The 27,909-nt window shown below is 34.0% G+C and overlaps 5 protein-coding genes across 6 annotated transcripts in view; 2 read left to right on the plus strand and 3 right to left on the minus strand.

The window, feature by feature from the left end:
* Positions 1-92: 92 nt before the first annotated feature.
* On the minus strand, positions 93-13,139 carry LOC123685765 (carboxylesterase 1C). The gene is made up of 3 exons (XM_045625636.1): positions 12,902-13,139; positions 10,930-11,528; positions 93-2,023 (listed from the first exon to the last, which is right to left on the minus strand). Exons 2-3 carry the CDS (start codon positions 11,318-11,320, stop codon positions 573-575), a joined length of 1,842 nt encoding a protein of 613 aa, XP_045481592.1. The 5' UTR covers positions 11,321-11,528; positions 12,902-13,139; the 3' UTR covers positions 93-572.
* A 133-nt stretch (positions 13,140-13,272) lies between these two features.
* Positions 13,273-14,075, plus strand: LOC123685780 (ATPase inhibitor mai-2, mitochondrial-like). Its single transcript, XM_045625659.1, has 3 exons — positions 13,273-13,444; positions 13,542-13,683; positions 13,827-14,075. The coding sequence occupies exons 1-3, from the start codon at positions 13,404-13,406 to the stop codon at positions 13,953-13,955; spliced, it is 312 nt and encodes a 103-aa protein (XP_045481615.1). The 5' UTR covers positions 13,273-13,403; the 3' UTR covers positions 13,956-14,075.
* A 105-nt stretch (positions 14,076-14,180) lies between these two features.
* Positions 14,181-18,766, plus strand: LOC123685779 (1,4-alpha-glucan-branching enzyme). Its single transcript, XM_045625657.1, has 8 exons — positions 14,181-14,482; positions 14,716-14,885; positions 14,942-15,057; positions 15,361-15,489; positions 15,547-16,108; positions 16,172-16,435; positions 17,843-18,522; positions 18,652-18,766. Exons 1-8 carry the CDS (start codon positions 14,370-14,372, stop codon positions 18,694-18,696), a joined length of 2,079 nt encoding a protein of 692 aa, XP_045481613.1. The 5' UTR covers positions 14,181-14,369; the 3' UTR covers positions 18,697-18,766.
* A 3,852-nt stretch (positions 18,767-22,618) lies between these two features.
* Positions 22,619-25,300, minus strand: LOC123685710 (amphoterin-induced protein 1-like). The gene is made up of 3 exons (XM_045625534.1): positions 25,038-25,300; positions 24,697-24,942; positions 22,619-23,519 (listed from the first exon to the last, which is right to left on the minus strand). Exons 1-3 carry the CDS (start codon positions 25,269-25,271, stop codon positions 22,875-22,877), a joined length of 1,125 nt encoding a protein of 374 aa, XP_045481490.1. The 5' UTR covers positions 25,272-25,300; the 3' UTR covers positions 22,619-22,874.
* Positions 25,301-25,628: 328 nt separating this feature from the next.
* Positions 25,629-27,909, minus strand: part of LOC123685961 (Kv channel-interacting protein 4-like) — a 175,630-nt gene continuing 173,349 nt past the window's right edge. For both annotated transcript variants that reach the window (XM_045625863.1, XM_045625864.1), the window contains 2 exons: positions 27,103-27,315; positions 25,629-27,051 (listed from right to left, as the gene is read on the minus strand). In XM_045625863.1, coding sequence (XP_045481819.1) covers positions 26,941-27,051; positions 27,103-27,315 — 324 coding nt within the window. In that variant the 3' untranslated portion in view covers positions 25,629-26,940. The remainder of the gene's footprint in view (positions 27,052-27,102; positions 27,316-27,909) is intronic.

Genomic DNA, 27,909 nt, shown 5'->3' on the forward strand with positions numbered 1-27,909 from the left:
TAAGAAACCGAAATTGATAAGAAAAACAGCTGTTCTAGGTTTTATTGAATACATTCCTCTATTTTCGTTCGGCTAATGTTACATTTCCGCATCGAAAGGAACAATCATTTAGGTAATAACTGTAATGTAATTTTCCTTGTTGAATATAATATCAATATATCAGACATTATTAATTATTATTATCAATAGTATAAACGTATATTGAAAATATCTAATTCCCTTTATATCAATATTACAGCTCTATTAGACTTAAAAATAATAGATATTTATGTACAAATTTTATCTAGTTATAGAAAGATAACGTATCCAAATGTAAGAGATATGAGTTTTCTGATATGTACCTATTTAGTTATCGTCTCATTTCTAACAAAAAACGTCTTTGAAGATTTCAACAATTTCCATCATCTGTTTGACAATTATTCAAAGGCTCAAAGGTTAAATGTATATCAACTTGGATCGAGTAAAAATATAACAATATATTCCATTGGATCTAACTAGAAGAAATATATGTGAAACATAAGCTATAATAATTTGTAGATTTACACTTTTCAATAAATTTTCTAGATGAAAATTCAGAGAAATATATAAAATAGGAATTGTACAAGTATTGCTAACAGAAATAAGTGCCTTGAAAAATTGACTTTCGTTGATGAATCTGTATAAGAGCAACATTGAGAAGCCATTTTCACAACTTTGGGATAGTAATCATTCCAGAACTCGAAGGCTTTGTAGTTGAAGTTCTTGGTGTTACTCATATCGAACGTGCCATTTACTATTAGAACACCTGGCTTGTCTGGTTTAAAAGGTTCCCAAGATATTCGATAGATACTCTCCACTGAAGGATCAGACGATTTCGCAAAAGTGGTCCATAAGGACATTATAGTATCTGATATTCTTTTATCTGAATATTCCCACTGGGTTTCGTCTAGAGAAGCCCAATAAGGTACTCCCCAGAGGTACAAGAGGTCGAATAGGTGAGGTACAGTCACCCACTCAGGTAGCTGATCTACAGCCCAAGGAGTAACTGGCTTCATATCAAATCTATACATGAAAGTAGGTTGGAACTTGCTGGAATACGTTGCGAGAAGAAAAGTTGAAGCTGCAAAATTTTTTTCAGTCGTGAAATCAGCTATGATCTTCCTCAGTTCTCTAGAACTTGGTGTGGGGTTGGAAGACCCGTAAAAGAAAGAAATAGCGTCTGTGATGTGTTCGGTGTTGTTGGAGGCACAGTTGGGATCTGATATATTAGGGAAAACAGTATCGGAGGTTATGACTTCTTTGAGTAAAGCGTTCAAGAAGTCAACAGTAGCATTTTCGTTCATCGATTTGATTTGGTCTAATCCCTTCACTCCAAGTACTTTCTCCATATGGGTGTAGCCGGTTAATATTGGTACCTGATGGAATTCACCTCTTTCAAAATATGCGTTAGGAGATTCCGGTATGAACCCAGAAGACTTATTGCTCAACCCAGCATCTATAACAGGTTTCCAATTGGTGTTAGAGGTGAACTGGATCAAGTCTTTGCCTTCCGCTCTTCTCAAACAGTCGATTAACTGAGATGTTGGGGTTCTTAAGCAGCCGAAAGTATGCGCTATGTTGTCCAGGTATTCTTTCTCCTCAATTGGCCTCTTGATTTCACTCGAACTCAATACATTGGCGCTCATTATGATAGCTTTGTGGAAGAGTTCTTTTGATTCAGGGTTGATCATGTGGATGCCGATGCTTGTACCTCCGGTACCATAGCCCATTAGGCAGATATTGTTTGGGTTGCCTGAAAATTTATCGATGTTGTTCTTGACCCAAGTCATTGCAGCTTGTTGGTCCATCAGCCCGAAGTTGCCTGGTGCTTCTCCATCCATCGTTGTCAGGAAGCCAAATATATTGATTCGGAAGGCAACAGTCACAACGATTACTCTTTGTCTATATACCAAAGTGTGTGGGTTCCAGAAGGCTGGACTTCCAGTGGTGAAGTGACCTGGATGCAACCAAATGATGGTGGCGAATCCTGAACTGGGTACATTTCCTGCAATAAAAGATGGATACATGTTAAGATCTGGCTTGGAATTGATTTATTTACTGTGTAATTATTCAATCATGAGCTTAGCAAATAGCTGTCACTTCCAAAAATATACAAATATGTTGAAAGATAAATAAGTTTTTACCCGTGATTGAAAGGATAAATTTCTGAACGCCAATTTCAGTTGATTAGAACTTAATGTAGCTGTTATGACAAATAAGCGTACCGTTTATACATCCTTACATACGCCCATGGATACAATAATATGTTGATTTCATCTTGCGTAAGTAGAGCATAAATATATATACAAAAGGGCTTCATTATAATTTTTTATCATTTCGATGATTTAATGATATATCTATTTGCCTCTTAAAGATGATTATTCATTGGCGAATTATAAATAATTTTTTACAAACTGTTGGACCCCATGGAAACTAGTATAGGTCAAAGCTTGTGTTGTGGACTTAAGCCCTGACCTATGAAAATTGCCAGAGGCGTCGAGAATTTTTTTGCACGATACAATTGAATATTATTGTTTGTCGTATAGTTTCGTTTCATTTCGATGATAACAGGCCAATTGAAAAGTCCTCGGTCTACCATAGTAAAACACTTTTTTCAGGCAAAATTCGATTTTATTATTCAACATAGTTGCCTTCGAGGGCGATACAGCGATTATAGCGATCTTCCAACATTTCGATACCATTTTTGTAGTACAATTTGTCTTTCATTTCGAAATAGGCCTCAGTTTCGGCCATTACTTCTTCATTGGCGATAAATTTCTTTCCAGCGAGAATTCTTTTGAGGTCTGAGAACAGGAAAAAGTCGCTGGGGGCCAGAACTGGTGAATACGGTGGATGCAGAAGCAATTCGAAACCCAATTCATTCAAATTTGCCCTTGTTTTTATTGAAACGGCACATTGTCTTGATGAAACAGCATCTTTTTTTCTTCAAATGGGGCCGTTTTTTAACGATTTCATCCTTTAAACGATCCAATAACGCTATATAATAATTGTTGTTGATGGTTTTGCCCTTTTGGAGGTAATCAATGAATATTATACTTTGCGCATCCCAGAATACTAATGCCATAACCTTGCCAGCTGACTGTTGTGTTTTTCCTCGCTTTGGATTCGGTTCATCGTGTGCAGTCCACTCAGCTGACTGTCGATTGGACTCCGGAGTGAAATGATGGAGCCATATTTCATCCATTGTCACATATCGACGTAAAAATTCAGGTTTATTGCACTGAAACAACTTCAAACAAAGCTCAGAATTGATTGATTGTAAGCTCGCGCGGCACCCATTTTGCACTCAGCTTACCGGCCTCGGGAACAGATTTGAAAATCTTTACTCGTTGTCGGTGCAAGTATTGCACATATGTTTTAGTTGTAGACTGTTTTTACACCGAGTTCTTCTGTTTTTAGCATTTTGGTTCGAAATTTAACTCAACTAGAATATTTTCGAGGGAATCGATAGATTCCCTACAGCCTAATAGTAATAAGTGAGGTCCTTTTGAGATTCGGCATGATATTGGATGTTTTCCTAATGCCTTTTATTAAAATGTTCTATTTGCTTTTACAACTGACTTGTGAAAACATTGTATAGTTAAGTCTTCGCCAAATCAAAATCCTCATCTACTAAAAAATTAAAAACAAAATTCTGACTGGAAATTTGGAGCGTTTCTGCACTTGTTCGTGTCAGATCCCGAATGGTTAACTGTGTTCAAGCTGTCCATTCTACATGGCAGCAAAGACCCCCTGCTTGAGGAAGAGAAAAAGATTCATTTGACGTGCAGATGGTCAACAGTGGAACGAAGTTCCTCTAGAAACACGCGATCAACTTGGCGACTGAACTGCAAATTTTACTTTCTTTGTGCGTGCTGATATCCATATAATGTCCGCACAACACGCTACGATTTCAAGGACCGGGCTCAGTAATGTGTTTTTGTCCGGTCCTGAATCTTCGGAATGAATCACTTAGTCTTGAGAACCTCTGCAGTAATTTCGGGAAAATCAATGGGAAACCCATGTCGATATTCGAGAGTTCTATAATCTCGCAGGATGATTCGTATATCCTACATAGAATGGAACACTGTTTCTTTCAGAAAAAATTCAAACAACCTCCTTCCGAGCTATATACCTACACTGTGTTCGTAAATTATGGAACAAATTCAATTTTAGCTAAACAGACCATTTTAGGAAATAATCCTGAAACACGTCGATTTTTATTTCAATTTACCGTATCTTAAAATAATATTCTAATATACAGGGTGAATTACTTTCGAGTAATGACGTCACCTTAATTTTTTTAAATGGAACATCCCCATTTTGTCTGGATCTTCAGACTACTCTAGTTGAGCTGATTCCAAAAATGTATCACATGTTGATTCCAATTGGTACAGGGTGGACAAAAATACAATAGTTTTGTGTGTTCATAAAGTAACGCGTAACATTCTTTATTAGTTAAATTAACAATATTATCAAAAATACTTATTGTCTAGCAGCAATTCGTTTGAATGTAACACCCTGTAGTTTGTTACATTTTTGGATTAATAAAAATGTATAAAAATAAGGAATAATTTCTTTCATATTCTGTCTGCTAGACCACAAGTACCAAACATGTTTGCAAACAGCTCATTTTTATTAATCTAAAAATGTAACAAACTACAGGGTGTTATATTCAAACCAATTGCCGCTAGACAATAAGTAATTTTGATAATATTGTGAATTTAACTAATAAAGAATGTTACGCGTTACTTTATGAGCACACCCAAAACTATTGTATTTTTGTCCACCCTGTACCAATTGGAATCAACATGTGATACATTTTTGGAATCAGCTCAGCTAGAGTAATCGGAAATTTGGGACAAAATGGGGATGTTCCATTTAAAAAAAATGACGGTGACGTCATTACTCGAACGTAATTCACCCTGTATATTAGATTATTATTTTAAAATACGGTAAAATAAAATCAAAAATCGACGTGTTTCAGGATTATTTCTCAAAATGGTCTGTTTAGCTTAAAATGAATTTGTATTGTGCTATTCTCTTTCGATGTGAGAATGTTTTTGGAAACAAAAAAAAGTCAACAGGAACCATATCAGGAGATGGTGTAGCTTGGTAATTTTGGGTCACGACGCAAATTAAGAAAGTGGTCCCTATCAAAACCACTGGAGGGTCCAAGTTTTAACACTTCCCAGAAAAGTTTGAGAAACACCCTTCCTTGAAACTTTCACCGTTCAAGTTTGCAAATGTGTACAAAAATTGAATAAACAAATCTGCCCGAAAATCAAAAGCGATTTAGGTATATGAAATGTTGTAAAACAAATTGGTTGGTATTCTAGGTCGATTTTTATAGTCTGACAGCCAGATTCATGAATTTTGAATATGAAGAAAAAAATTGAAATAATCAATTCTCTGAAACTTGACGACTTAATAACTGCAAACTTGAAAAAAAAAGTATACGCACTGGTTCACAGTGTACGTTCAAAATTTTGCGCTTGTCAATTTGCATGTTCTAAGGTAGGACCACTTCAGTTCACGGATGCCGATTCTCTGGTCAAATTCAATTCTGCCCGTCCGTCTGTAAGCGCAATAACTCTGGAATGGAAAAATTTAGAAACTAGAAATTTTCAGGGTATGTTCGGATTTCGAATGCTGCAGTTGAGTTTGTTTATGGGGAAAATCCAACTGGGGTTCCGTAAATATGGCCATTTGATCATAGGTATGAACTTCACCTTCGTTTGTTTCTTCACCCATTTCGTTTAGAATATTAGTTTTTATACGAGGGTTGAGACATTACAATAATGTCAGTTGTTGATATTTCATTCAAATGCCATACCTTGGACTTTTCCGAGGGTTAATAAGGCCCCATAAAAATCTAGGACAGATGAAAGTATACACCTTTTCCTGCTGTTCAATGACCCAATTATTTTCACCCTCCTTGGTTCGTGTGAAGGGAAATTTCAGAGTAAAATTGAATATCACTGAAAACTTTCAAGTAGTAATTCATAACGAAATTTTCTTCATGATTTAATTAATTCATGTTGGAGGATAAATTATAATTTGCAGTAATGCAGTTTGAATATTTTCCTAAATAGTATAATAATTCAGGTAATGTTTATTCACAATAGTCAAATCACATTTTCACGATAAAATATGTAATATCTTCGTGTTTGGTAGTAAATATTGTAACAAATTATTGCTTGTAATGTGTGAATTATAGGTACCTAATTATCACTCATATTGATTAAAACTATTACTTGTAGATAGTTTGAAATTTATTAAGTTAATGTTTAGTAGATGCATTTCGTACTTGAAAGTTTGCTTCCCTTTTATCTGATTTTTCAACCATGTTATTTTCATGAAAAATGCATTTTCACTTCTCAGATCGAATCCAAAATTGTTGGTATGAAAATTGCCAAGAATTCATTGAGAAAGACAGAGTCCAATATGAATTTTATGCTATGTAGGTTTAATTGATAAAAGATTTAATTGATTTCGAATTTTCAGGTAGAATTTTCCGTAGAATAATACGAAGATAAGTCGACATCGAAATGTACCTAGATGGTATGCATGTATTCAATTGAAAGGGGCAAATGAACTTGAGATTCAACAGGTTGTATGCAAAAAATTTGCATATCCCTCTAAAGTGTTGTGTTAATTTATACAAACTATTCAAATAACTACATCACTCCTGTTGTTGGGTAATTTTCTAACTGCATAGAGCAACATGGCAATAATGCAATGCAGATCAGACGTTGTTTGAAGTTTGGGGCAAATTAAGGTGTGGAGTTTTGACGCAGTTTGTCCAAGCCATTTGGCACACCCTATTATTGTGAGTTTCAATGACACAAATGGATATTTTCGATTACCGCCTTCTATAAAAATGATACTGATGGATGCGTTTCCTATCTTTTATATTGACCGATAAAATAAATCAATAGGTATTAGAGAAAAGGCGCAGTTATTCGGAACATTTCATTTTGTCTGCTAAAAGTCTTTGATTTATAACATCCAAAATGAATAAAATGTTGAATCGCTTTAATTTTTTAGATACAAATTATATAGAAAAAGACAATGGCCTTCGAATGATTAACAAATCCAAATTTCATTTCTGCATCAACTAGAAAAAACACAATAATAATTGTAGTATAGAAAAATGTTTTCTAAAAATACTCAATCGCGTAAAATGCGAACCAGAAGATTGAGAAATAGGTTTACAAATTTGACCATTCAAAAACTCTTTTCTGAAGATATGTTATGCTGCGTTTGAAATTGCTAGTTTTGGCTGATGTATCTCATGAATATTACCAATTTGAGCAATCGATTTCAGTCCTTAGAAGACATTACATGCAATTTGCTTCAAATTATTTTGATTGGGATGTTATCAACTTGGATGAAAAACAGATATTCTGTGTTTCATTGATCACTATTCACCTTCCATGTACCTACATGGTATTTCTTTTAATATGTATACTGTTGACGCTATTTTGTACGTTTTGTTCAAGTAATGAATAAATACCCTGTTCAGGTTGGTTCTATTTGCAGGTTGCAGCAGAAAAGCGCATCATCATCATATACTGGTAGAGTTGATATTTGGCAAAACATGAATCCATACATCAAACATTATTGAATACTAAACTTCTCATCCACATAAACAAATGGTTTCTTGGCACGCATTGCATTGGCGATGTTCACTTTAGAATAGATTATTGGAAACAACAGAAGTCGTTCAAGTTTAGGAAATCATTTTTGCTTCAGTCAACAACTCTCTTCATTCTGATTTGGCACCTCTTCCAATGATTTCAATGAGTTGAGTCTGAAATTCATGCTTTCAATACGTAAAATTTCATAATTACCTTCAAAATTTTGTTCTGAAAGATTTTCCAGAAGAAATTATACAATTTAAAATAGTTATAATGACAATTGTTTTGAAATTTCTAATGTCATTTGTGTTCAGTATAGCAATCCTTTTTTCTAAATAAAATATTTTTCATGTTAACTTATACTTGTCTGAAATGATCTTCCTGACTGGCAAACATCCTGGCAAGTACCTAGGTACCACAGGTATAAACTCCTGATTTTTCTTTATATTTGGTGTTTTTTTCAGTCTCCAGTATATATTAAAGCCAAAATTTGGATGAAAATTAGGGATTTATGAAGACGAAAGAAGGAGGTAATGTATGGAAATATACAGGTTATAAATAATAATGCGTCTTGTGTCCTTGGCAATGCCTGAAGTTCGCACCTGGCCTAACAGCATAAAGATTGAGATCTTAATGATTTCTTGGAATAACATTACCCTAAACGCAATATGTTCATGTTGGTGAGTGAAATGGAAATCTGTATATAAAAATGTTATATTTTCCCGTTGTAATGTGATATAGTGTGACATTCGTTCTTTTTTAGGAAAAGAAAAGAGATTTGATCAACAATGCAGACTTGTTTCAATTTTGATTCATTATACCTATATAACAGCTTATGGAATTTGGATTTTTTCTAACTCCACGTGCAACATACAGATACTACTTATAGTAGATCAGTATTTTGATTGATTTCTTCATTCTACACGTATTTTTCAATTAGAATGCTCCGGTGTAGTTTTTTAATACAGGTTATATGCACACATCACACAATCTGATCTCATCTAAAAATACCGATTCGAGCAAATTGAAATTCAGGACTCAGGAGTATATCTTCATCAGGTGTCATTTTGACTTACTTATAATGCAACAATGGAGTGAAAAACATCACAATTGAAACAAAGCATAATCACGTTTCCTGAAATCAGTGGATTTCATTCAAGTTTTACTTAACGAGCGCGCAAAAGCTTTATACCCAGCATTAAAGCTTTTCTGTTTTTCTCTTTTGTTCATGCTGTTGAGCTGTTGATTATATCATGTAGTCTAGACTCGAAAAAAATCTAATAGCCTTGAATAATGGAAGGTTTCGTAGTAGTAGTAATCGAAAGTCATCATTCAGCAACAATGGTTTTAGTGAAGTTGGTAGAATTTATATCTTTATAACTTGTTAATTACGTTGTAGCCTCTAGTACGCGTGACTCCTTTAAGTATCAACGTTTCAATTAGATTGTAAGCATAAAAAAATAACGATCGATAAATTTCAATGGTATTTCACACGAACAACGGCAATGAGATTTTATAGCAGTGGTCATATGAACGTTATGAGGGTTTTGATGCAGTACTTTTAGTAACAAGGCAAGTATATCGATAAGTGTCCAGGTTAAACCACAATTTTTCTTCTGAAAACCTGAAAAATGCAAGCGGTTTCAAGGATTTATGAAAGCCAACCGTTTTAAGTGTATTCATACAGGGTGTCCCAACGAAAATTTGTCCCTAATACCCAGAACTCAGAAACGGAGAATTTTCGAAGATTAAAAAAAACAGGTCAACTTCTTTTTCGCGGGGGATGAATTTCCATCATGAGTTTGTTCGGAAAAAACACCCCCATGAAGGTGGCATCAACGCCAACATACCACCAAAGGGTGGCAACAACCCCCAACATTTTTTGAATAGGGAGGAGATGTTTGATGTTAAATGGTTTACATTTTTGTTTTTTGGATGTTCCCCATCACCACTTACAGATCTGATGTATTTGAATGTATTGGGTTTCTGTTTGAGTTACTCTTCTGATAATGTTCGAATCAAAATCACCGAATTTGAAAATTTTTACTAGGATGCATAAAATTTGGTACAAAAATCAGCTGAACCTTCAAGATGTGCTTCGATCTGGCGCCTCCCAACTACGTCCCAAAAAAGTAACAAGTCAAAGTTTCGTAAACTCAAAATTGTTAATTAAAAAATGTTTCCCAAACTTCGTGCCCGATTTAAGTGGAGAAAATCAGTAAATTTATGCCAGAATTTCATGTATCCACGTTTTGTGGTTTTGTGCGTTTATCTTAAATTTGAAAGGAAAACACAGTTGTGATAATCGATTAATCGAAAAACGAAATATCGTAAATAGCGGAAGAAGATAAGGTAAACTTCAAAATCTATCAATAAAACGATCGGAAGCAAATCAAACATCTTAAAACTGACACTTTGAATTAAATTATTTATTTTGAGTGTACGTATTTCAGGACCCGAATGGATTTCAAACTCATTATCAATATCCTTTTGTCGCACTGATAGTGCAAATCTAAAGCTGTCAATATTTCCCTATTAGGTGTAGAAGGCATAAACCAAATGTCTTTATTAACGTTTGATTGATTATTGGTCCATGATTATTCATTTTCGATGCTAAAAGGTAAATGCTTTCGAAAGGTAGCAAATTGAGTAGGTTCCCATGGAAGAAGGTTATATATGTAATGAGTTTTTGGCAATAACGAACTTAGATTGGAAATCTTTGTAAGTGATGAAAAATTTTTTTTCAGTGCTCTGGTAGGTAGGTAGGTAGGCTCTGAATTTCGGTTGAAATATGGGTTACTATACATGCATATTAAATAGAACTGAATTAATTCCCAAAAATATTTTAATATCAACAACAAGTGTTTATACTAGTTTTTTCGGGTATTTTGGCCGTCATCGTCATCAACAATTGTTTCGACTAGTCTAATTGTAAAATTAACTTGAATAAGCCACAGAGTTTGCGAAACAATAGTTGGTAATATTGAAATATTTGTAGAAACTTATTTTGTTTTATTTTATAATGAATTTTCAGCAAGTGCAGACCGATTTCATTGAATGGTTACAACAACATTGATCATCTCAGGACGAGAGCCCGTTTGAATTCTAAAGGTAAAAATCTAGTAATCATATTTTAAAAGCGTTTATTTAATTTGAAAGATGAAGGTATCAATTTTAAAATGAATTGAAAGAATAATAGTCCAAAAAGAATTAATTAATCAGATTCACTAGCGAATTTCATCGACGGCAAGGTACCCCAAAAGCTTACCAGTAGGCACAAAAACGTTAAGATACAAGCAGTCCTCATTGAGATCCATGTCCGTGGTGTTGGCAATCAGCTTGAAGAACGGAAGATCTTCATCTCGGAAATCTTCAGGATTCTGCAGACAAGACGGCATGTAGGTGGTCAAGTTCCTCACACCCTCCCAAGAAGGCATAGGGTCAGTCATCGGGGGTGCAAACCGCAGGTGCTCCAAAGGAGGATGAGCATACGGGATGCCGTAGTAGGCTATGATCTTCTGCACGCGATTCCTCGAAATTTCGACACCCTTTATGTCCCCCTGGTCTTGAATGTGGATCACTGGAAGACGGTCAGATCTCGCGCTAAAAACAAAGGCCGAAGAACGAAGGGCGAAAAACAGACAGATCGTGGGTAGCATGATGGAAATATGACGGTGTAGGACTTAAGGGAAAGTTGGATGCCGACTACACAATTCACGAATGAAATCACAGTTTGCGCTGTTGCGTGATTACTCATTCCCCTACGAAGCCGAACTGCGATCAATCTACAATTTCTTGAAAAGGGGTCAGATTTTCACAAACCTCCCCTTCTGGCCCATTATAGACCACGTGACATCTAGCATCTACCTGAAAAAATTTTTATTCATAACAAAATGCGAGGGAGGGATTCAAGTCGGTATTTTTTGGGAGGATAGGGGCAGGTCCGTCCTAAGACAATTGCAAGCGCGAAAATTGCGCTCCCCATCGAAAAATAAGGAAACCGTTTACAAATACATTCGAATTAAATAAAAATGTATTATACATATTTCACAAAATAATAAAAAAGAACAATATGCAGAAAACATGAATTTTTCACATAATCCTGGCTTTTATATTGAAATTTATTGGAAAAAATTATTCAAATAAAATGAAATAAATACCTGAAACAAAAACAAACGTCACAAACTTATAGAAAATTAAATAAAATGAAATCTCATCGATTTCTTTTTTTTTGATTAAGCAAGGAAAACCTCATGGACGAAGTACCTTATGAAAGTACGAACATGTGTGATTCCCCTTATGTAGAACACTACCTACCAACCTCATCACTAAACATAATTTTGCTGTTTTTTTAACTTCTATTTGCCTATTCACCTTTTAACTATTTTTTGTTTGTATTAACTCTATCATCATGTTTTGTTGTGTGGTTTTGTGTAGGTATGTTTTTCTTAGGAGAGTCTCTTCATTTTGATATTTGAAATTGAATTATCACAATTACTCTTCTTTCGTAGTTGATCTCTGGATTTTTTGTGATAGGTTGGCATCCTAATCACTTATTCGACAGAGTTGTAGTCAACTCTAGTCTTTTTAGCTTGTCATTTGGATGTTTTAAAAATCTTCTGGGTTTTTCTCTTCAGGAAATCTCAGTTTATTTTCTGTCTCTTATATCTTCTTAATATGGGTTTCAACTGCATCATAGCCAGATGCTGTCGATCCATATGTTAGTTCAAGTCTTACAAATTGACTTGATCACTCACGGTTTCGTATTTTGTTTCATTTGGCTCTTTTTTCATAGAAATGGATAAAGTATAGATACTCTTATTGCTGAGATTTTTTATCCTCTGTTTATTTTATATGGTTTTTCCACGTAACTCTATTATCTAGTGTTACACCTAGATACTTAACTCCATTTTCCTATTGTATTTCTTCTCCATTCTTCTCTGTAGAAGGATAGCCTGGCTCTTTTTGCTGTCTATTTGAATCATAAACCTGAATAGGTATGTCGATTGATATGAAAGTTGGGGAAGAAAATTTCAAGGGTGGGTTAGAAGAATTGTTCCTTGAACGATTTCAAGAATTTTTTATTCAAAATAATAAAAAAAATATGGACGAAGTTACATAAGTACTCTTGCCAGATAAAAAAGATCTTAGGTACATTATGTGGACTACTGTAATAGTCTTGGTTATGGTATTTCAATTTTGAACCGTAAAGTTTTTGAGTCATAATTGTTTATTCTTACCTATTTTTGGGTTGCACCATCCCAACTGTAGACCTGTCTTCGATTATCTGTCACCCAAAATATTTTTTTCACAATATTCTCGAATATTGTCAAGATATTAGACTGTTTTGATAGCTTACAACGAAAGCGCCTCCACCATTTAAATCAACACCTAAATGGTGGATGAGATGGATGAGATATCTTTTATAATTTTTCAAAAAGTTCAATATCACTTAATTATTTAAATTGTCTAATTGTTGTCGACAATTCTGAACAACTGAGTTCAATCCAATAGCAGAGATTTCTCTATCAGTGATATTTTTCATGATAATTTTTTCTGATAATTAACAACTACTAGCGGTCGTCGATAGATGTCGCCGACTTCACCTTGGCGGAAAGTGTTCTGTGTTGATAGCTTTTCCATTATCAGATTTTCATTCCTAACCCTATTATCAGATTCAGATTGTTGGCCAACTTAAACTGTTGGTTATATGTGCAAGTTTAGAATTTTGAGGAATTAACTATGAATATGTTGCGAACAGTATTTCTGAACAGCATTCCGAGGTAATTGAATTGAATGAAAATATGACTTTATAAAATGTAAATGGTGGATGAAAGAAGTTGACAGGCTCACCCTATTAAAAAATTTTATCATTTTCAGACAAGTAAGATTTATGTCTCAACTTGGGGATCTTGGAAGTGGCGCAGGCAAAGGCGGTGGTGGCGGTGGAAGTATTAGAGAAGCTGGAGGTTCGTTTGGGAAAAATGAAGCTGCCAGAGAGGAAGAATACTTCTACAAAAAGGTATTGCAATATTACATAACATGCAAATTGCGTTGAGACATTTGTGGTTTCTACACATTATTCTCTTCCTTCCTATGGATAGAATATAATTTCCATCAAATCAATCAAGATATCAATTAATAATTATTTATTTTATTTTTCAGCAAAGAGAACAACTGAAGAGTTTGCAAGCGAATTTGCAGGATGAAATAAGCTTTCACGAAGAACAAATAAAAAGACATCAAGAAGCTATTGCTCGCCATAAGAAGAAAATGGATGAAGTACAATCTTAAGTGCTACGATTTATCTAACTACTTAATTAGTGTATCTGTTCTATATTGAATGCTACTCTATGTAGCATTTTCGAATTGATTATCTTGTTTTCCTTTCTGCTTATTAAAGTTTCATCTTAATTGTTTTTTTTTATTTAGAAAAAAAGAAATTTTCAAAATAAGAAGTGCACCTTTTATGTTTATTTTGGGATTAATGCGCATGTTGCGCTGATTTTACTGCGCATATTAATGTTTGACATTACCCGGTCTCCTAAATTTGAAACGCAGTGCGATAACCTTCGATCTTTAATCAATTTTAAATAATAAATTTGTATGAGACATATCTTTTGCTTCATATGAAAACGTCATTCAGTGCTTAACCTACTCCATACATGTTCTCTTGAAGTGCATTAAGGTTTTTGAACAGTCAACATCATGGGTGGAAAATATTCTTCTCAAGATCCCATGCTAGTAGATGTACCAGAAATTAAAAACTTATTAGAACGGGATCCCTATTTGCAGCCTTACGAAAAGGAAATAAGACGCCGGTATGTATTGTTTTGAATTAATTCAATGTAAGGAATGCACTCTAATTTTTAGAGGTCGTTGAAGGGCAAAAATAATGTAAACAAAGGCATAATTATTTTTTAATAAATTTTTGTTGCTTCACTCTAATATCCTGAGTTAGATAATAAAATATGTGCTGAAATATCTGTTTTAAACTTTGAAATCACACATTGTATAAAACAAATGCTCCTATTCCTGAAATTATTTTTTTTAGATATGCATGTTTTAAAGATATGCTGGAATCAATTGAAGAGAATGGAGAAGGTTTAGACACATTTACTAAGGGCTATAAATATTATGGTGTTAATGTACAGCAGGATAATACAATTATATGTAGAGAATGGGCGCCTGGAGCACGCCAGTTATATTTAACTGGAGATTTCAGTGAGTTTATAAATATTGTTGAAAATGACGAATACTTCTAATTAAACATTAAATAGATGGTTGGAACAGAGAGAGCCATCCTTATAAGAAACTAGAATATGGGAAATGGGAATTAATTCTACCACCTAATCAGGATGGAAGCTGTGCCATACCACATCTGTCTGAACTTAAGGTAATGAAAATTTGAAAAACCAAATTACTTCTGATAAACGTGGAATCATAATATTTCGAAAATTATTGCTTGGAGTATCTATCATAAAAATGATTTTATATATGGTATTTTGTTGATTATGAAACATTCAAAAGAGATTTTATCATACCGTTATGATTTTTATGTGGTAGATTATTTTTATGATTGGTGTTTGTGAACTGTCGATTTTCAATCTATTCCTTTTAATTGATTGAAGTTTAACAGGAAATAAATTAATATATTGGAAGATGTGGCTTGTCACCCACTAAATAAACTAAGTTTTAGGTTGTTGTGGAGACTCAGAGTGGATCTAAGGAAGACAGAATATCACCTTATGCAACCTATGTTGTAGAACCTCCAAAATCAGAAGGAACAATCTACAAACACAGATTCTGGAACCCTTTACAAACTCAGGTACATAATCAAACTGAAAAATTTCACTGATTCAAAACTAAAAAAAAAAAATTTCAGCGGTATATTTTCAAGAATAGGAAAGTACAGCGGCCTAAAAGTCTGAGAATTTATGAATGTCATGTCGGTATTGCCACCCAGGAACTCAACGTAGGTACTTACGACAACTTCACTGACAACATTCTACCTAGAATTGTAAAACAAGGATACAATACGATACAGCTTATGGCAGTTATGGAACACGCGTATTACGCTAGTTTTGGTTATCAAGTAACCAGTTTTTACGCAGCTTCTAGTCGATATGGTACTCCGGAACAACTGAAAAGATTAGTCGATAGAGCACATGAGTTGGGTTTGGTAGTGCTCTTGGATCTCGTACATTCACACGCTAGCAAAAATGTACTCGATGGTTTGAATCAGTTTGATGGTACAGATTCCTGCTTCTTCCACGCTGGCCCAAGAGGAGAGCATTCCTTATGGGATTCTAGGCTCTTCAATTATTGCGAATTTGAAGTGCTGAGATTTTTGTTGTCGAACATTCGTTGGTTCATGGAGGAATACCAATTTGACGGATTTAGATTTGATGGCGTCACATCAATGTTGTACCATTCTCATGGTATAGGTAAGTATTAGGATTTTGGGGTTTAGTTTGTATAATAAACGAGTTTGTCTTTTTTTTTTGCAGGTCAGGGTTTTGGTGGTCACTATGATGACTACTACAGCTTAGGAGTTGACACAGAAGGTGTTGTCTACCTTATGTTGGCTAATCACATGATACATCACTTCCACAAAGATGCCATCACAATTGCTGAAGATGTTTCTGGAATGCCTGGAACATGCAGACCTGTAGCAGAGGGTTGCTTAGGCTTTGATTATCGTCTTGCTATGGCCATTCCTGATAAATGGATAGAATTATTGAAGCACTGCTCTGATGACGATTGGGATATAGGTTAGTATAGTATATCCAAAGTCACTTGAACTAGTCTATAAAAACGCTTGGCCAGAGATAATTGCAAAACAGTCATAAACCATAGGCGCACACTTCTCAAACCCTTGAGTTGAAAATATTATTTTTGCGTATGTATGGGACTCAGATGTTGATTCTTTCAGAAAACTTGTGACGTGAGTAGCTTTTTCTGTTACATCAAAAATGATAGATGTCATTCTACGGTGTTATAATTTGATTATTCTTTATTTTCGACCTGTAATTTACTATCAAGGAATGTTATCAACGATGAGGAACTGATCGTTGCCTAGAATTAGAAGAGCACGATATTTGAGATGAATTCGGAAATGTTCAGTCTGAAGATAAGACAAACTAGGGTAGAATAGGTGCATGACCTTGAGATCCTTGAGTGACATCAAGACTACTCCACTCAGTTAGAAATTGTAGTATTTACTCAGTTCAAGTTTTTCCTCGATAACCCTTAAATTTTTCGTATTTAGAATCAGAATGAATATTCAAAGGTATATGTGACCTATTATTAAAACTGTCCTGACTGATGACAGGAAATGGTGAAATATTTCTATTTTATATAAAATACTTGATTGATTTTTCGATCTGGCTACGTAGCTGCTAATTTGGTGTATTAAGAGCCTCAACATCATATGCCTGTTCTACATGATTTCTCAAACCAGTAATAACATTGCTAAAATCAGAAAATGTAATGAAAATTTTGTTGGTTAAACTCATTTTAATCGATTCTTCCTTCAGTGGAATATTAAGGATGTGAAATCATTTTCTTCAGAATCCATCATATATCAATTCTGACTTTGAAAGTAAACGGAAGAATAGATTTGATTGCGAAATATTCATCTTTTTTTACATGAGCCATAGAATTGTGCCGAACATCATAGTCGAAATCATTAAAAGCATCAGTCACACAACAAAATAAAACTATGCAAAAATGCATTTGAATAATACCCCTATGGACCACACTGGTCTATGCGAATTATTAGAAAGTAATTAAGAAGTGATAGATGCAGCCAATGAGTGTAACCAAAAATGTTCTCAAACTGGAAAGGGGAATACGAGGGGAAATATTCAGCCAATAAGGTCAATCTTATCGGGACATTCTTGTTTCCAAGACGATTTGCTAAATACCAGGGTTTATTTGAGAGTATTGATAGCAATATTTTCAGAAATTCCAAAGGAATTTCTGAAAACTTGGACAACCCTTGCATAATTGAAATATTCAGGCTTCCTCCAAGTGACTTTGGATATACCATACCAATGCAATTTTCAAATAAATTTTCAACAAAAATCTTCAAGATGATGTTGATGTTCTAAGGCAGAACTTGATGCTAATGCTGTTAATTTAATACTCAACTTTGATGATAAACAGGTTTATTTCAGGTAATATTGTTCATACTCTGACCAATAGAAGATGGATGGAACCCAATATAGCTTATTGTGAATCTCACGATCAGGCCTTGGTTGGGGACAAAACAATAGCTTTTTGGTTGATGGATAAAGAGATGTACACCCATATGAGTACCCTTTCGAGTCCATCATCAATAATTGAACGTGGAATATCTCTCCATAAACTAATCAGGTTTCTAACTCATGGCCTTGGTGGAGAAGCTTACCTGAACTTCATAGGCAACGAATTCGGTCACCCAGAATGGTTGGACTTTCCCAGAGAAGGAAACAACAGTTCCTACCTCTACGCCAGACGTCAGTGGAATTTGGTCGATGATGATCTTTTGAAATATAAGTTCCTGAATGAATGGGATGCAGCCATGAATCATGCTGAAGCCAGGTATCAATGGCTATCCCATGGACCAGCCTATGTCAGTTGGAAACACCAAGACGATAAAGTTATCGTGTTTGAAAGGAACGGAGTAGTTTTTGTCTTCAATTTCCATCCCACCAAAAGTTTTGCAGATTATAAAATTGGCTTGGAAGGAAGTGGACAGTACAAAATTATTTTATGCTCAGACGAATCACGTTTTGGAGGTTATGATCGCATAGATATGTCGGTTCCTTTCTTCACCTCAGACGAAGGATATGCTGGAAGGAGACATTCATTGCAGGTTTGTTGTAGATTTATTTATCGCTGCCCAGTCCACTACTATCTAGTGGATCTCCTTGTTTTCATTATTTCCTCCCTAATTTAATGAATTAATTTATCAACCAAACTAATATTATATACTCTATTTCAGGTATATGTACCAACTAGATGTGCAATTGCTTTGGCGAAAGCTTAATCCATCAAGTACTATATAAATATGTTATATTCATTGTTTTTTATGAATAAATTCTATTTTGTTGATTATATTTTATTACTTTTATTGTATGGTTTTTATATTATTCTTTCAGTTTTACCTTCATTATTGAATATTATTCTTTAACCTTCATTTCATTGACTATTATCAAAATTGTGTAAATCATTTTGGTGAAATTTTCGATTTGAACCTCAGAACCTCTTTTGAACATTAAATATTTGTTGGATAGCCCTCAAGGGGTTTGATTGGAGATTATTCGAAGAAAGGATTTTTAATCCTAAAGGTCTAAAGAATATAATTTATCGAATTGAAGAAGGGTATGCACTCACATTCAATACAGAACTCTTGACACACCAATTATGTTAATTTATTTGAAAAAATTCAAAACAATATTGCAATTGCATCTTCGTCATCTATACGCACATTTCTCAACTAAAATTTGCAGCTGCCAACTCAGTGTAGAAACCTGTAACGGGGTCGTCACATCAGTTGCACCAATAAACCTTAATCCATATCAACACAATTATAAATTGTCCTCTAAATGCTCGGATGATTTTTTCTGCTGAAAATCGTTATTAGATCTGAAATCTACGACGTCGAAACATCCTGTAAACATCAAAATATGCTCAAATTTCAACAGCCGATATTTTCATGAAACAAAGACTATAACCTTGGAAAAATTTTGCCAAAAAAACTATTTTCTCTAGGATCTTTCTGAAAACTTGATGTCATGAAGAATTCGCCAAACTGAATCCCCAATTGCAATCAGTTTTTCTCTAAAAGATCCAAAAACTAAGATATAACGAGTTTTCTAAGAATAATTCGAGGGTGTTGTCTAGAGTCATTTGCACCAATAAACCTTAATCCACACCGTCAAGACAGAATGATGAATTGTCCTCTAAATGCTTGGATGATTTTTTCTGCTGAAAATCGTTATTAGATCTGAAATCTACGACGCCGAAGCATTCTGTAAACATCAAAATATGCCCAAATTTCAACAGCCGATTTTTTTCATGAAACAAAGACTATAACCTTGGAAAAATTTTGAGGAAAAAATTTTTTTCTCTAGGATGTTTCTGAAAACTTGATATCATGAAGAATTCGCCAAACTGAATCCCAAATTGCAATCAGTTTTTCTCTAAAAGATCCAAAAACTGAGATATAACTACTTTTCTGAGAATAATTCGAGGGTGTTGTCTAGAGTCATTTGCACCAATAAACCTTAATCCATATCGTCAAGACAGAATGATAAATTGTCCTCTAAATGCTTGGATGATTTTTTCTGCTGAAAATCGTTATTACATCCGAAATCTACGACGTCGAAGCATTCTGTAAACATCAAAATATGCCCAAATTTCAACAGCCGATTTTTTTCATGAAACAAAGACTTTGGAAAAATTTTGAGGAAAAAATTTTTTTCTCTAGGATGTTTCTGAAAACTTGATATCATGAAGAATTCGCCAAACTGTATCCCCAATTGCAATCAGTTTTTCTCTACAAGATCCCAAAACTGAGATATAACGAGTTTTCTAAGAATAATTCGAGGGTGTTGTCTGGAGTCATTTGCACCAAAAAACATTAATCCACATCGTCAAGAGAGAATGATAAATTGTACTCTAAATGCTTGGATGATTTTTTCTGCTGAAAATCGTTGTCGGATTCGGAATCTAGGACCTCAGAACCTCTTTTGAACATTAAATATTTGTTGGATAGCTCTCAAAGGGTTTGGTTGGAGATTATTCGAAGAAATGATTTTTAATCCTTAAGGTCTAAAGAATATAAGTTATCGAATTGAAGAAGGATATGCACTCACATTTAATACAGAACTCGTGACAATTTATCATTCTTTCTTGACGATGTGGATTAAGGTTTATTAGTGCAACTGATGTGACGACCCCGCTACAGGTTTCTACACCGAGTTACAGGTTTCTACACCGAGTTACAGGAATCTAAACCGGGTTACAGGTTTCTACACCGAGTTGGCATCTGCAAATTTGAGTTGAGTAATAAGCGTATAGATGACGACGATGCAATTGCAATATTGTTTTGAATTTTTTCAGATAAATTAACATAATTGGTGTATCACGAGTTCTGTATTAAATGTGATTGCATACCCTTCTTCAATTCGATAAATTATATTCTTTAGACCTTTAGGATTAAAAATCCTTCCTTCGAATAATCTCCAATCAAACTCCTTGAGAGCTATCCAACAAATATTTAATGTTCAAAAGAGGTTCTGAGGTCCTAGATTCCGAATCCGACAACGATTTTCAGCAGAAAAAATCATCCAAGCATTTAGAGTACAAATCATTCTGTCTTGACGATGTGGATTAAGGTGTATTGGTGCAAATGACTCTAGACAACACCCTCGAATTATTCTTAGAAAACTCGTTATATCTCAGTTTTGGGATCTTGTAGAGAAAAACTGATTGCAATTGGGGATACAGTTTGGCGAACTCTTCATGATATCAAGTTTTCAGAAAGATCCTAGAGAAAAAGTTTTTTCCGCAAAATTTTTCCAAGGTAATAGTCTTTGTTTCATGACAAAAATCGGCTGTTGAAATTTGAGCATATTTTGATGTTTACAGGATGCTTCGACGTCGTAGATTTCGGATCTAATAACGATTTTCAGCAGAAAAAATCATCCAAGCATTTAGAGGATAATTTATCATTCTGTCTTGATGATGTGGATTAAGGTTTATTGGTGCAAATGACTCTAGACAACACCCTGGAATTATTCTTAGAAAACTCGTTATATCTCTGTTTTTGGATCTCTTAGAGAAAAACTGATTGCAATTGGGGATACAGTTTGGCGAACTCTTCATGATATCATGTTTTCAGAAAGATCCTAGAGAAAAAAGTTTTTCCGCAAAATTTTCCCAGGGTTATAGTCTTTGTTTCATGAAAAAAATCGGCTGTTGAAATTTGAGCATATTTTGATGTTTACAGGATGCTCCGACGTCGTAGATTTCGGATCTAATAACGATTTTCAGCAGAAAAAATCATCCGAGCATTTAGAGGACAATTTATCATTCTGTCTTGACGATATGGATTAAGGTTTATTGGTGCAAATGGCTCTAGACAACACCCTCGAATTATTCTTAGAAAACTCGTTATAAATCTGTTTTTGGATCTCTTAGAGAAAAACTGATTGCAATTGAGGATACAGTTTGGCGAACTCTTCATGATATCAAGTTTTCAGAAAGATCTTAGAGAAAAAAGTTTTTTCCGCAAAATTTTTCTAAGGTCTTTGTTTCATGAAAAAAATCAGCTGTTGAAATTTGAGCATATTTTGATGTTTACAGGATGCTTCGACGTCGTAGATTTCGGATCTAATAACGATTTTCAGCAGAAAAAATCATCCGAGCATTTAGAGGACATTTCCACCTTGGAAAAATTTTGCGGAAAAAACTTTCTTCTCCAGGATCTTTCTGAAAACTTGATATCATGAAGAGTTCGCCAAACTGTATCCCCAATTGCAATCAGTTTTTCTCTACAAGATCCCAAAACTGAGATATGACGAGTTTTCTAAGAATAATTCGAGGGTGTTGTCTTGAGTCATTTGCACCAATAAACCTTAATCCGCATCGTCAAGGCAGAAGGATAAATTGTCCTCTAAATGCTCGGATGATTTTTTTTTCTGCTGGAAATCGTTGTCGGGGTTGTCGAGGGTTTGCACTCAGATTTAATACAGAACTCGTGACACATCAATTAGGTTAATTTATCTGAAAAAATTCAAAACAGTATCATAGACCTATAATAATAGGTCTATGGTGGATTGTAAGTTACATGATTTTGAATCTAGAAGATCAATACCGAAGGCGCAATATTCGAAAAGATACTTAAATGTTGGAGTTCTTGTCCTGAACAGACTTTTTGATGTAGGCAATAAAAAAACGAGACATATAATTTCAACAGTTTATTACAATAAAAACAAAATATTTGTAGGATTGCACTCTTGAAGAGATGAAATGGAAATGTTAAGGCACAAAATAAAACCCAGATTGAAAACATTTTTTGATTCATAATAATTTATTGACAAGAATGGTATAATTTCAAAGTTCAAATACACAAGATTAAGAGTTAAAATCTATTCTTTGGTTTCTTCAATCTCACATGAATAATTCACGTGGAAAATATTTTATAATGAAAATTGCGATTTATTTTCTTATAAAAACTGGTGTAGAATTTCCCAATACTATTTCGTTCGATGTGAGTAGTTGGGTTTCATTTTCCAGGTATTTGATCTTTTTCAAATGAACTGTGCATTTTCCTCTGTAATGTCTCATTTTATGCCTCATTTTACAGGACTTTACACTGCAGCCACATACAAGTCCAATCAAAATTCCATAAAATAAAACGGTAATTATGAAGAGGCTGTAAGGTAATTCAGAGAGGTTTACCATTGAGTTTTCTTTTTGGAATGTTTGACATGGGATTTTTTCTACAGGGTCATCTTTCTCTGTTTCACCTTTATCGTCAATAATCCAGTAACTATTATCGTTGTATGCTGTTGTTGCAGGTTTCATTATTATTCTTTCGAATTTAGATTTTTGTTGCTTACATGGGTCATCATCATATTGAATATTCCTCGAATTAAGCAATTTTTTCAAAATTAACATCTCTTCATTGCAAGTTAAGAAATTATCTTTAATCTTGAGTACCTTTAGACTTTTCAGTTGACTTAATATATCTTGATTCAAGGTAATTAGTTGATTACCAGTTAAATCTAAATGGTTCAATTGAGGTAAATTGAATATTTCACTCTTCAAAAATGTAATATATGATTTGCTAAGATCCAATACCTGGAACAATAATACGGAAATTTAATAAAATTCAATTCAGAAAGTTGGTGATGGATAAGGATTAGAGATAATGGATTCGAACCAGGGGCGGATACAGGATTTTTTCAAGCAGGGGGACCCACAGTACCAAATTCACACGAAAATGAAAAAAAGGGAGTCTTTTTCCCATTTTTCAACATGCATCATCGCATGAATCCGCCCTTGATTTGAACTTATTGTTCATCCTCAGTACCATGTGAATACAGATAATATTCTGAAAGGTTGGTGAACTGACTATATTATGGTAATAATCCAGAAGCAGGTAAGATAAGGACTCAATATTGGAGTCGAAACAAAACAATAGTTTCGGCAGTTTCAGTTTAATCATTTTGTTGCTTCTATCCAAGCATTATTGAATGCGTCTGGAATGAGACCTCTTGAGAGGAAACCGATAATAACATTAGGAACATACCCAGACGTCTTCTTGAGTGCATAAGACACTATGGAGGCTTAACACATTATTAATTATGACGTCACTCAATAAGTCCCTGGCCTGGTGCATAGATGGCATTATCAGTGCCATATAACAATTTTTTTCATTAGAACCAAGATTCAAAAGTTGCATGTCAAAATTTCGGAGCAGAGAGTTGAGTCTAGATCGAAATATTGAGGATCAAGTGACGCTACATTTGTTGTTGTTTGAATAATTGATGGACACGAGTTTCGTACATCGATAAAACACGTTTTTTGATGGGGCAAAGCAATCACTTGATAAGCGTTTTTTAGATTCTGTAACATCGATAACAAGGGTTAAAAGATGATATGTGGACTTAAAATGTGTTTTTTCTCCAGATCTGGCCCTCAGTGATGACTGGCTTTTTGCAGACCCGAAAAGAATGCTCCAGGCGAAGAAATTTGGCTCTAATGAAGAGGTTGAAACATATTTCGAAATCAAAGACAAATTTTTGTATAGAAAAGGTGTTGAAAAGTAAGAGGAGCATTGGAGAATATGTATCAATCTCGAAGGTGTCTATGTTGACGAATGAAGTTTAATAAAAAAAAAAAAAGTTTTCACTGTTTAGGCCCGGGATTTATTGAATGAAGAGTGAACTTTTCTTCGTTTTACTTTTGTATGAGGATAACTACATCGACTTCTGCAAAATAAGCTTCAATATTTGACTAATAATAATTGCCTCACCTTGAGTTTTTCAGAATTGAAAGAATAGTCTTGCAATCTAGATGTATCTCCAAAATGATTGCCTCTCAGAAAAAGGTGTTCTAATTTACTAAGATCATTGAACCATTGAGAGTGGATTCGTTGGACCGAGTTGTAAGAAAGATCTAAAACTTTGAGTCGTTTGAGCCCCTTGAAAGCGAAAATGTTGATTTCTCCAATTCTGTTGTGGGACATATTGAGCAGCTGCAGTTGCATTAATTTATTTTTCTACAACACAAACCTCACTATGAATTATTGGTTTTCTTCGATTACTTGACTGACCAAATTGAAAAACATTTCTATATAATATATTCGTTACTTACAATGAAAACATTCTCATTTAGTTCGCTTATTTGATTGTAAGAAACGTCCAAAATTTGGGTTTGAGACGGTAGGTCCAAATCTGCTACCACTATGGTCCTGTTTACACATGTTGCTTTTTTTAAGTTTGAGTAATATTCACAGATGCAATAGGATGGACACTCAACTCTAATTATTTTAGCAGAAGCCAGCCATGATGCATTTATCACAATCAAAAGTACTATGTGGTTTCTCATTTTTTCTATACTTAGAACACATTTTTCAATGTATGGATCCTCCTTGTTTTCCTTATGATAAGATAAGTGGGTATCAGGTGATAAATTGATGATTCAGACAACCGACGAGGGGTTTTCTGATGACATATAGATTTTGTACTTTTATTTCATGAGTGAAATAAAATTTATACTGAAGTAATAGGATTCATCCCTTCAATTTAATTTTTAATTTGTTAGGAGAATCGGAATTTACTATCATGCCTAGTTGAGTCAATTTCATTCATTTGCGATGTTTAAAAAATGTATTTCAGTTTAATAAAAGGAGGGAAATGTTGTACTTGAGGTAAAGGATAAGGAAAAAAATTATTTAATTCACCATTGAATACAACACTTATATATTTATTGTACTTATCAAAGGTAGAATTAAACAGAGAGTATTAAATTAAAACATCATCTTAAGAAATTGTACTTATATCGAAAAAACATGTGACACAAATATAATGTTTGAAATAGATATTTCTCCTTAAGAGTTTCAAACATTTTTTAATATTCTTAATACTATCACAATTAGGTTTTATCTTACATGTTGTACCACATCCTTGTTGAGTCTTGGGACGTTGTTATCCCAAGTTGAAAAATGGTGAAATTAGCAAAATACCACAAATACAACGAGAACTAAATCGGTTAGAAAACCTATTTCCTAAAATACAACATATATAGAACATATATTTATACCTAAGTTAATAGTAAAGGGAGACTTATTACAAACTAACATATAGTTCCACATTAATATAATATCTTTTTGTTGCATCCAAAAAACATTCATAGAATAATAAATGGAAGGAAGGAAGTTACATATTGTTCGTGAAGCAGCTGGATAAGTTTTTTAACTTATACCTAATATCAATATCACATACGAGTATTTATTTTAGTAACCTGCTTGGAAAAGGACGAAGCGATAAGAAGTTGAGGTTGAGAAAGATAGAATCGGCCAATGAATGCTGCAGATATAACCATAGTATCCTTATACCATGATAGAACTTACAAATAACATCAACCTTAAATGTTAAGTTGAAATGCATCAAACATGAATCGTCTGAAACATTATCAACTATTCTAAATAACATTTCAATAGTAACATCAAAACTTGAATCAAGATATATGGACCCAGAATAGACAGACATATGTATGTTCCGATAAATTTAATATTATAATAATCAAACATTTACACAGTTCTTTCTTAGGTTAAATATTTATCTTATAAGCGAAATAGACCCCTCTCAGGAAATTTACAGATCCTTTGATTCAAGTTATAAAATTGTTATCAGTAACATTTAAATATATATTATATTATATATTATTTCAATTGTACAAATAATACCCTAATTTCCTTGTAGTTTTATATCATTACTTATAAATATATGTAAGACGCGATAAATAAGCCTTTGTAAGCCATACACTTAACATCGTAAATATTAATTATAAAACAGCATTCAGGATTAGGCTATAAAAATAGCCCTATTGGAATAGAACAAGAGAATATAATATTATATCTAGTCAATAACCTTGATATTAAAGAGTAGTGATCACATCAAATATCTATTTGGTACGAAATTCTTAAGTTATGAAAAGTTGCCAATATATCTATTTGGCCATGCATCATTTGTACAATCGTATATAAACATTCAGATCACAATACAGTGTCTAAAGTTTCTAGGGATTTGAGAATATTCTCGTCCCTAGAACACCATTCAACTAATTCTTCTATTGTTACAACTCCATCCTTGTTTGTATCTATTAACTGAAAAACAACAATCAATTAATCTGATATTTGAATCCTATCAGTACTTACGTGAAAAATTTTTTCAACGTGTTCTTTGGCGGAAGTGTCATCTACAAGAGGACGTGTAGCCCTTCCTAACATTTGGTAAATGCTAGAAACCACGTCAACCATTTCCGTTTTCGAAATGTTTCCATCGCCGTCCAGATCGTATAGACCAAACACCCACTGTAGTTTCTCTTGTACGCTTCCTCTGGACACTTTTGATAGAATGTTTATGAAGTCCTGCAAGAAAAATTGATTATTAATCATTTGTAAAAAAATTTGGACGAACATTGAAAAATTTACATTTTGATGTATTACTTCCTCTTTCAATGCAAAATATCTCTAGACAAAAAATTTGTTTTTTCAAATATCAATAAAAAGCTTTTCATGGAGATCCACTCTGGAGGGATTCAAACATGCGAAATCTGAATCAAAATTTCGAAATTATATCACTCTAATACTAAGGATACAAGACCTAAGCAGTAAAAGCAATATATAGGGTGGACCAACGAAAACTTAACACCTCGATTTTCCGACTATAAAATGAAAATGTGGATAATCGCTCGGACCCGTCTATTTCTGATTCGACGGGAATTCAGAAGGAATACCATCAGGTGGCAAGGTTATGGCATCTGTATTAACGGGTGCGTTGGAGTACAGGGTGTGCAAATTTCAATGTTTAAGCACTACAACTTTTGAACCAGAGGAGATCTGATGCCCCATTCTTGTTCTCGTTTTCTGAGAAACTAACAAGAGCAGTATTCATTTTTGGCCACCTTATTTTGTTTTCGTGTTATACGCGAAAATAGGAAAAATGGCGATATCGAAATAATG

This window comes from Harmonia axyridis, chromosome X, assembly GCF_914767665.1.
Source record: "Harmonia axyridis chromosome X, icHarAxyr1.1, whole genome shotgun sequence".
NCBI lineage: Eukaryota > Metazoa > Arthropoda > Insecta > Coleoptera > Coccinellidae > Harmonia > Harmonia axyridis.

What these genes read in the sequence shown, in the direction of transcription:
- LOC123685710 (XM_045625534.1), bottom strand. Translation starts at nt 25,271, where the DNA reads ATGAGAAACCACATAGTACTTTTGATTGTGATAAATGCATCATGGCTG. An exon ending in TAAATGAGAATGTTTTCATT is followed by an intron (nt 24,943 to 25,037) that starts GTAAGTAACGAA and finishes TTTGTGTTGTAG; the next exon opens with AAAAATAAATTAATGCAACT. An exon ending in TCAATTCTGAAAAACTCAAG is followed by an intron (nt 23,520 to 24,696) that starts GTGAGGCAATTA and finishes TTATTGTTCCAG; the next exon opens with GTATTGGATCTTAGCAAATC.
- LOC123685765 (XM_045625636.1), bottom strand. Translation starts at nt 11,320, where the DNA reads ATGCTACCCACGATCTGTCTGTTTTTCGCCCTTCGTTCTTCGGCCTTT. An exon ending in TAACGTTTTTGTGCCTACTG is followed by an intron (nt 2,024 to 10,929) that starts GTAAGCTTTTGG and finishes CTTTTATTGCAG; the next exon opens with GAAATGTACCCAGTTCAGGA.
- LOC123685780 (XM_045625659.1), top strand. Translation starts at nt 13,404, where the DNA reads ATGAATATGTTGCGAACAGTATTTCTGAACAGCATTCCGAG. An exon ending in TTTCTGAACAGCATTCCGAG is followed by an intron (nt 13,445 to 13,541) that starts GTAATTGAATTG and finishes TATCATTTTCAG; the next exon opens with ACAAGTAAGATTTATGTCTC. An exon ending in AAGAATACTTCTACAAAAAG is followed by an intron (nt 13,684 to 13,826) that starts GTATTGCAATAT and finishes TTTATTTTTCAG; the next exon opens with CAAAGAGAACAACTGAAGAG.
- LOC123685779 (XM_045625657.1), top strand. Translation starts at nt 14,370, where the DNA reads ATGGGTGGAAAATATTCTTCTCAAGATCCCATGCTAGTAGATGTACCA. An exon ending in GGAACCCTTTACAAACTCAG is followed by an intron (nt 15,490 to 15,546) that starts GTACATAATCAA and finishes AAAAAATTTCAG; the next exon opens with CGGTATATTTTCAAGAATAG. An exon ending in TGATGACGATTGGGATATAG is followed by an intron (nt 16,436 to 17,842) that starts GTTAGTATAGTA and finishes GGTTTATTTCAG; the next exon opens with GTAATATTGTTCATACTCTG.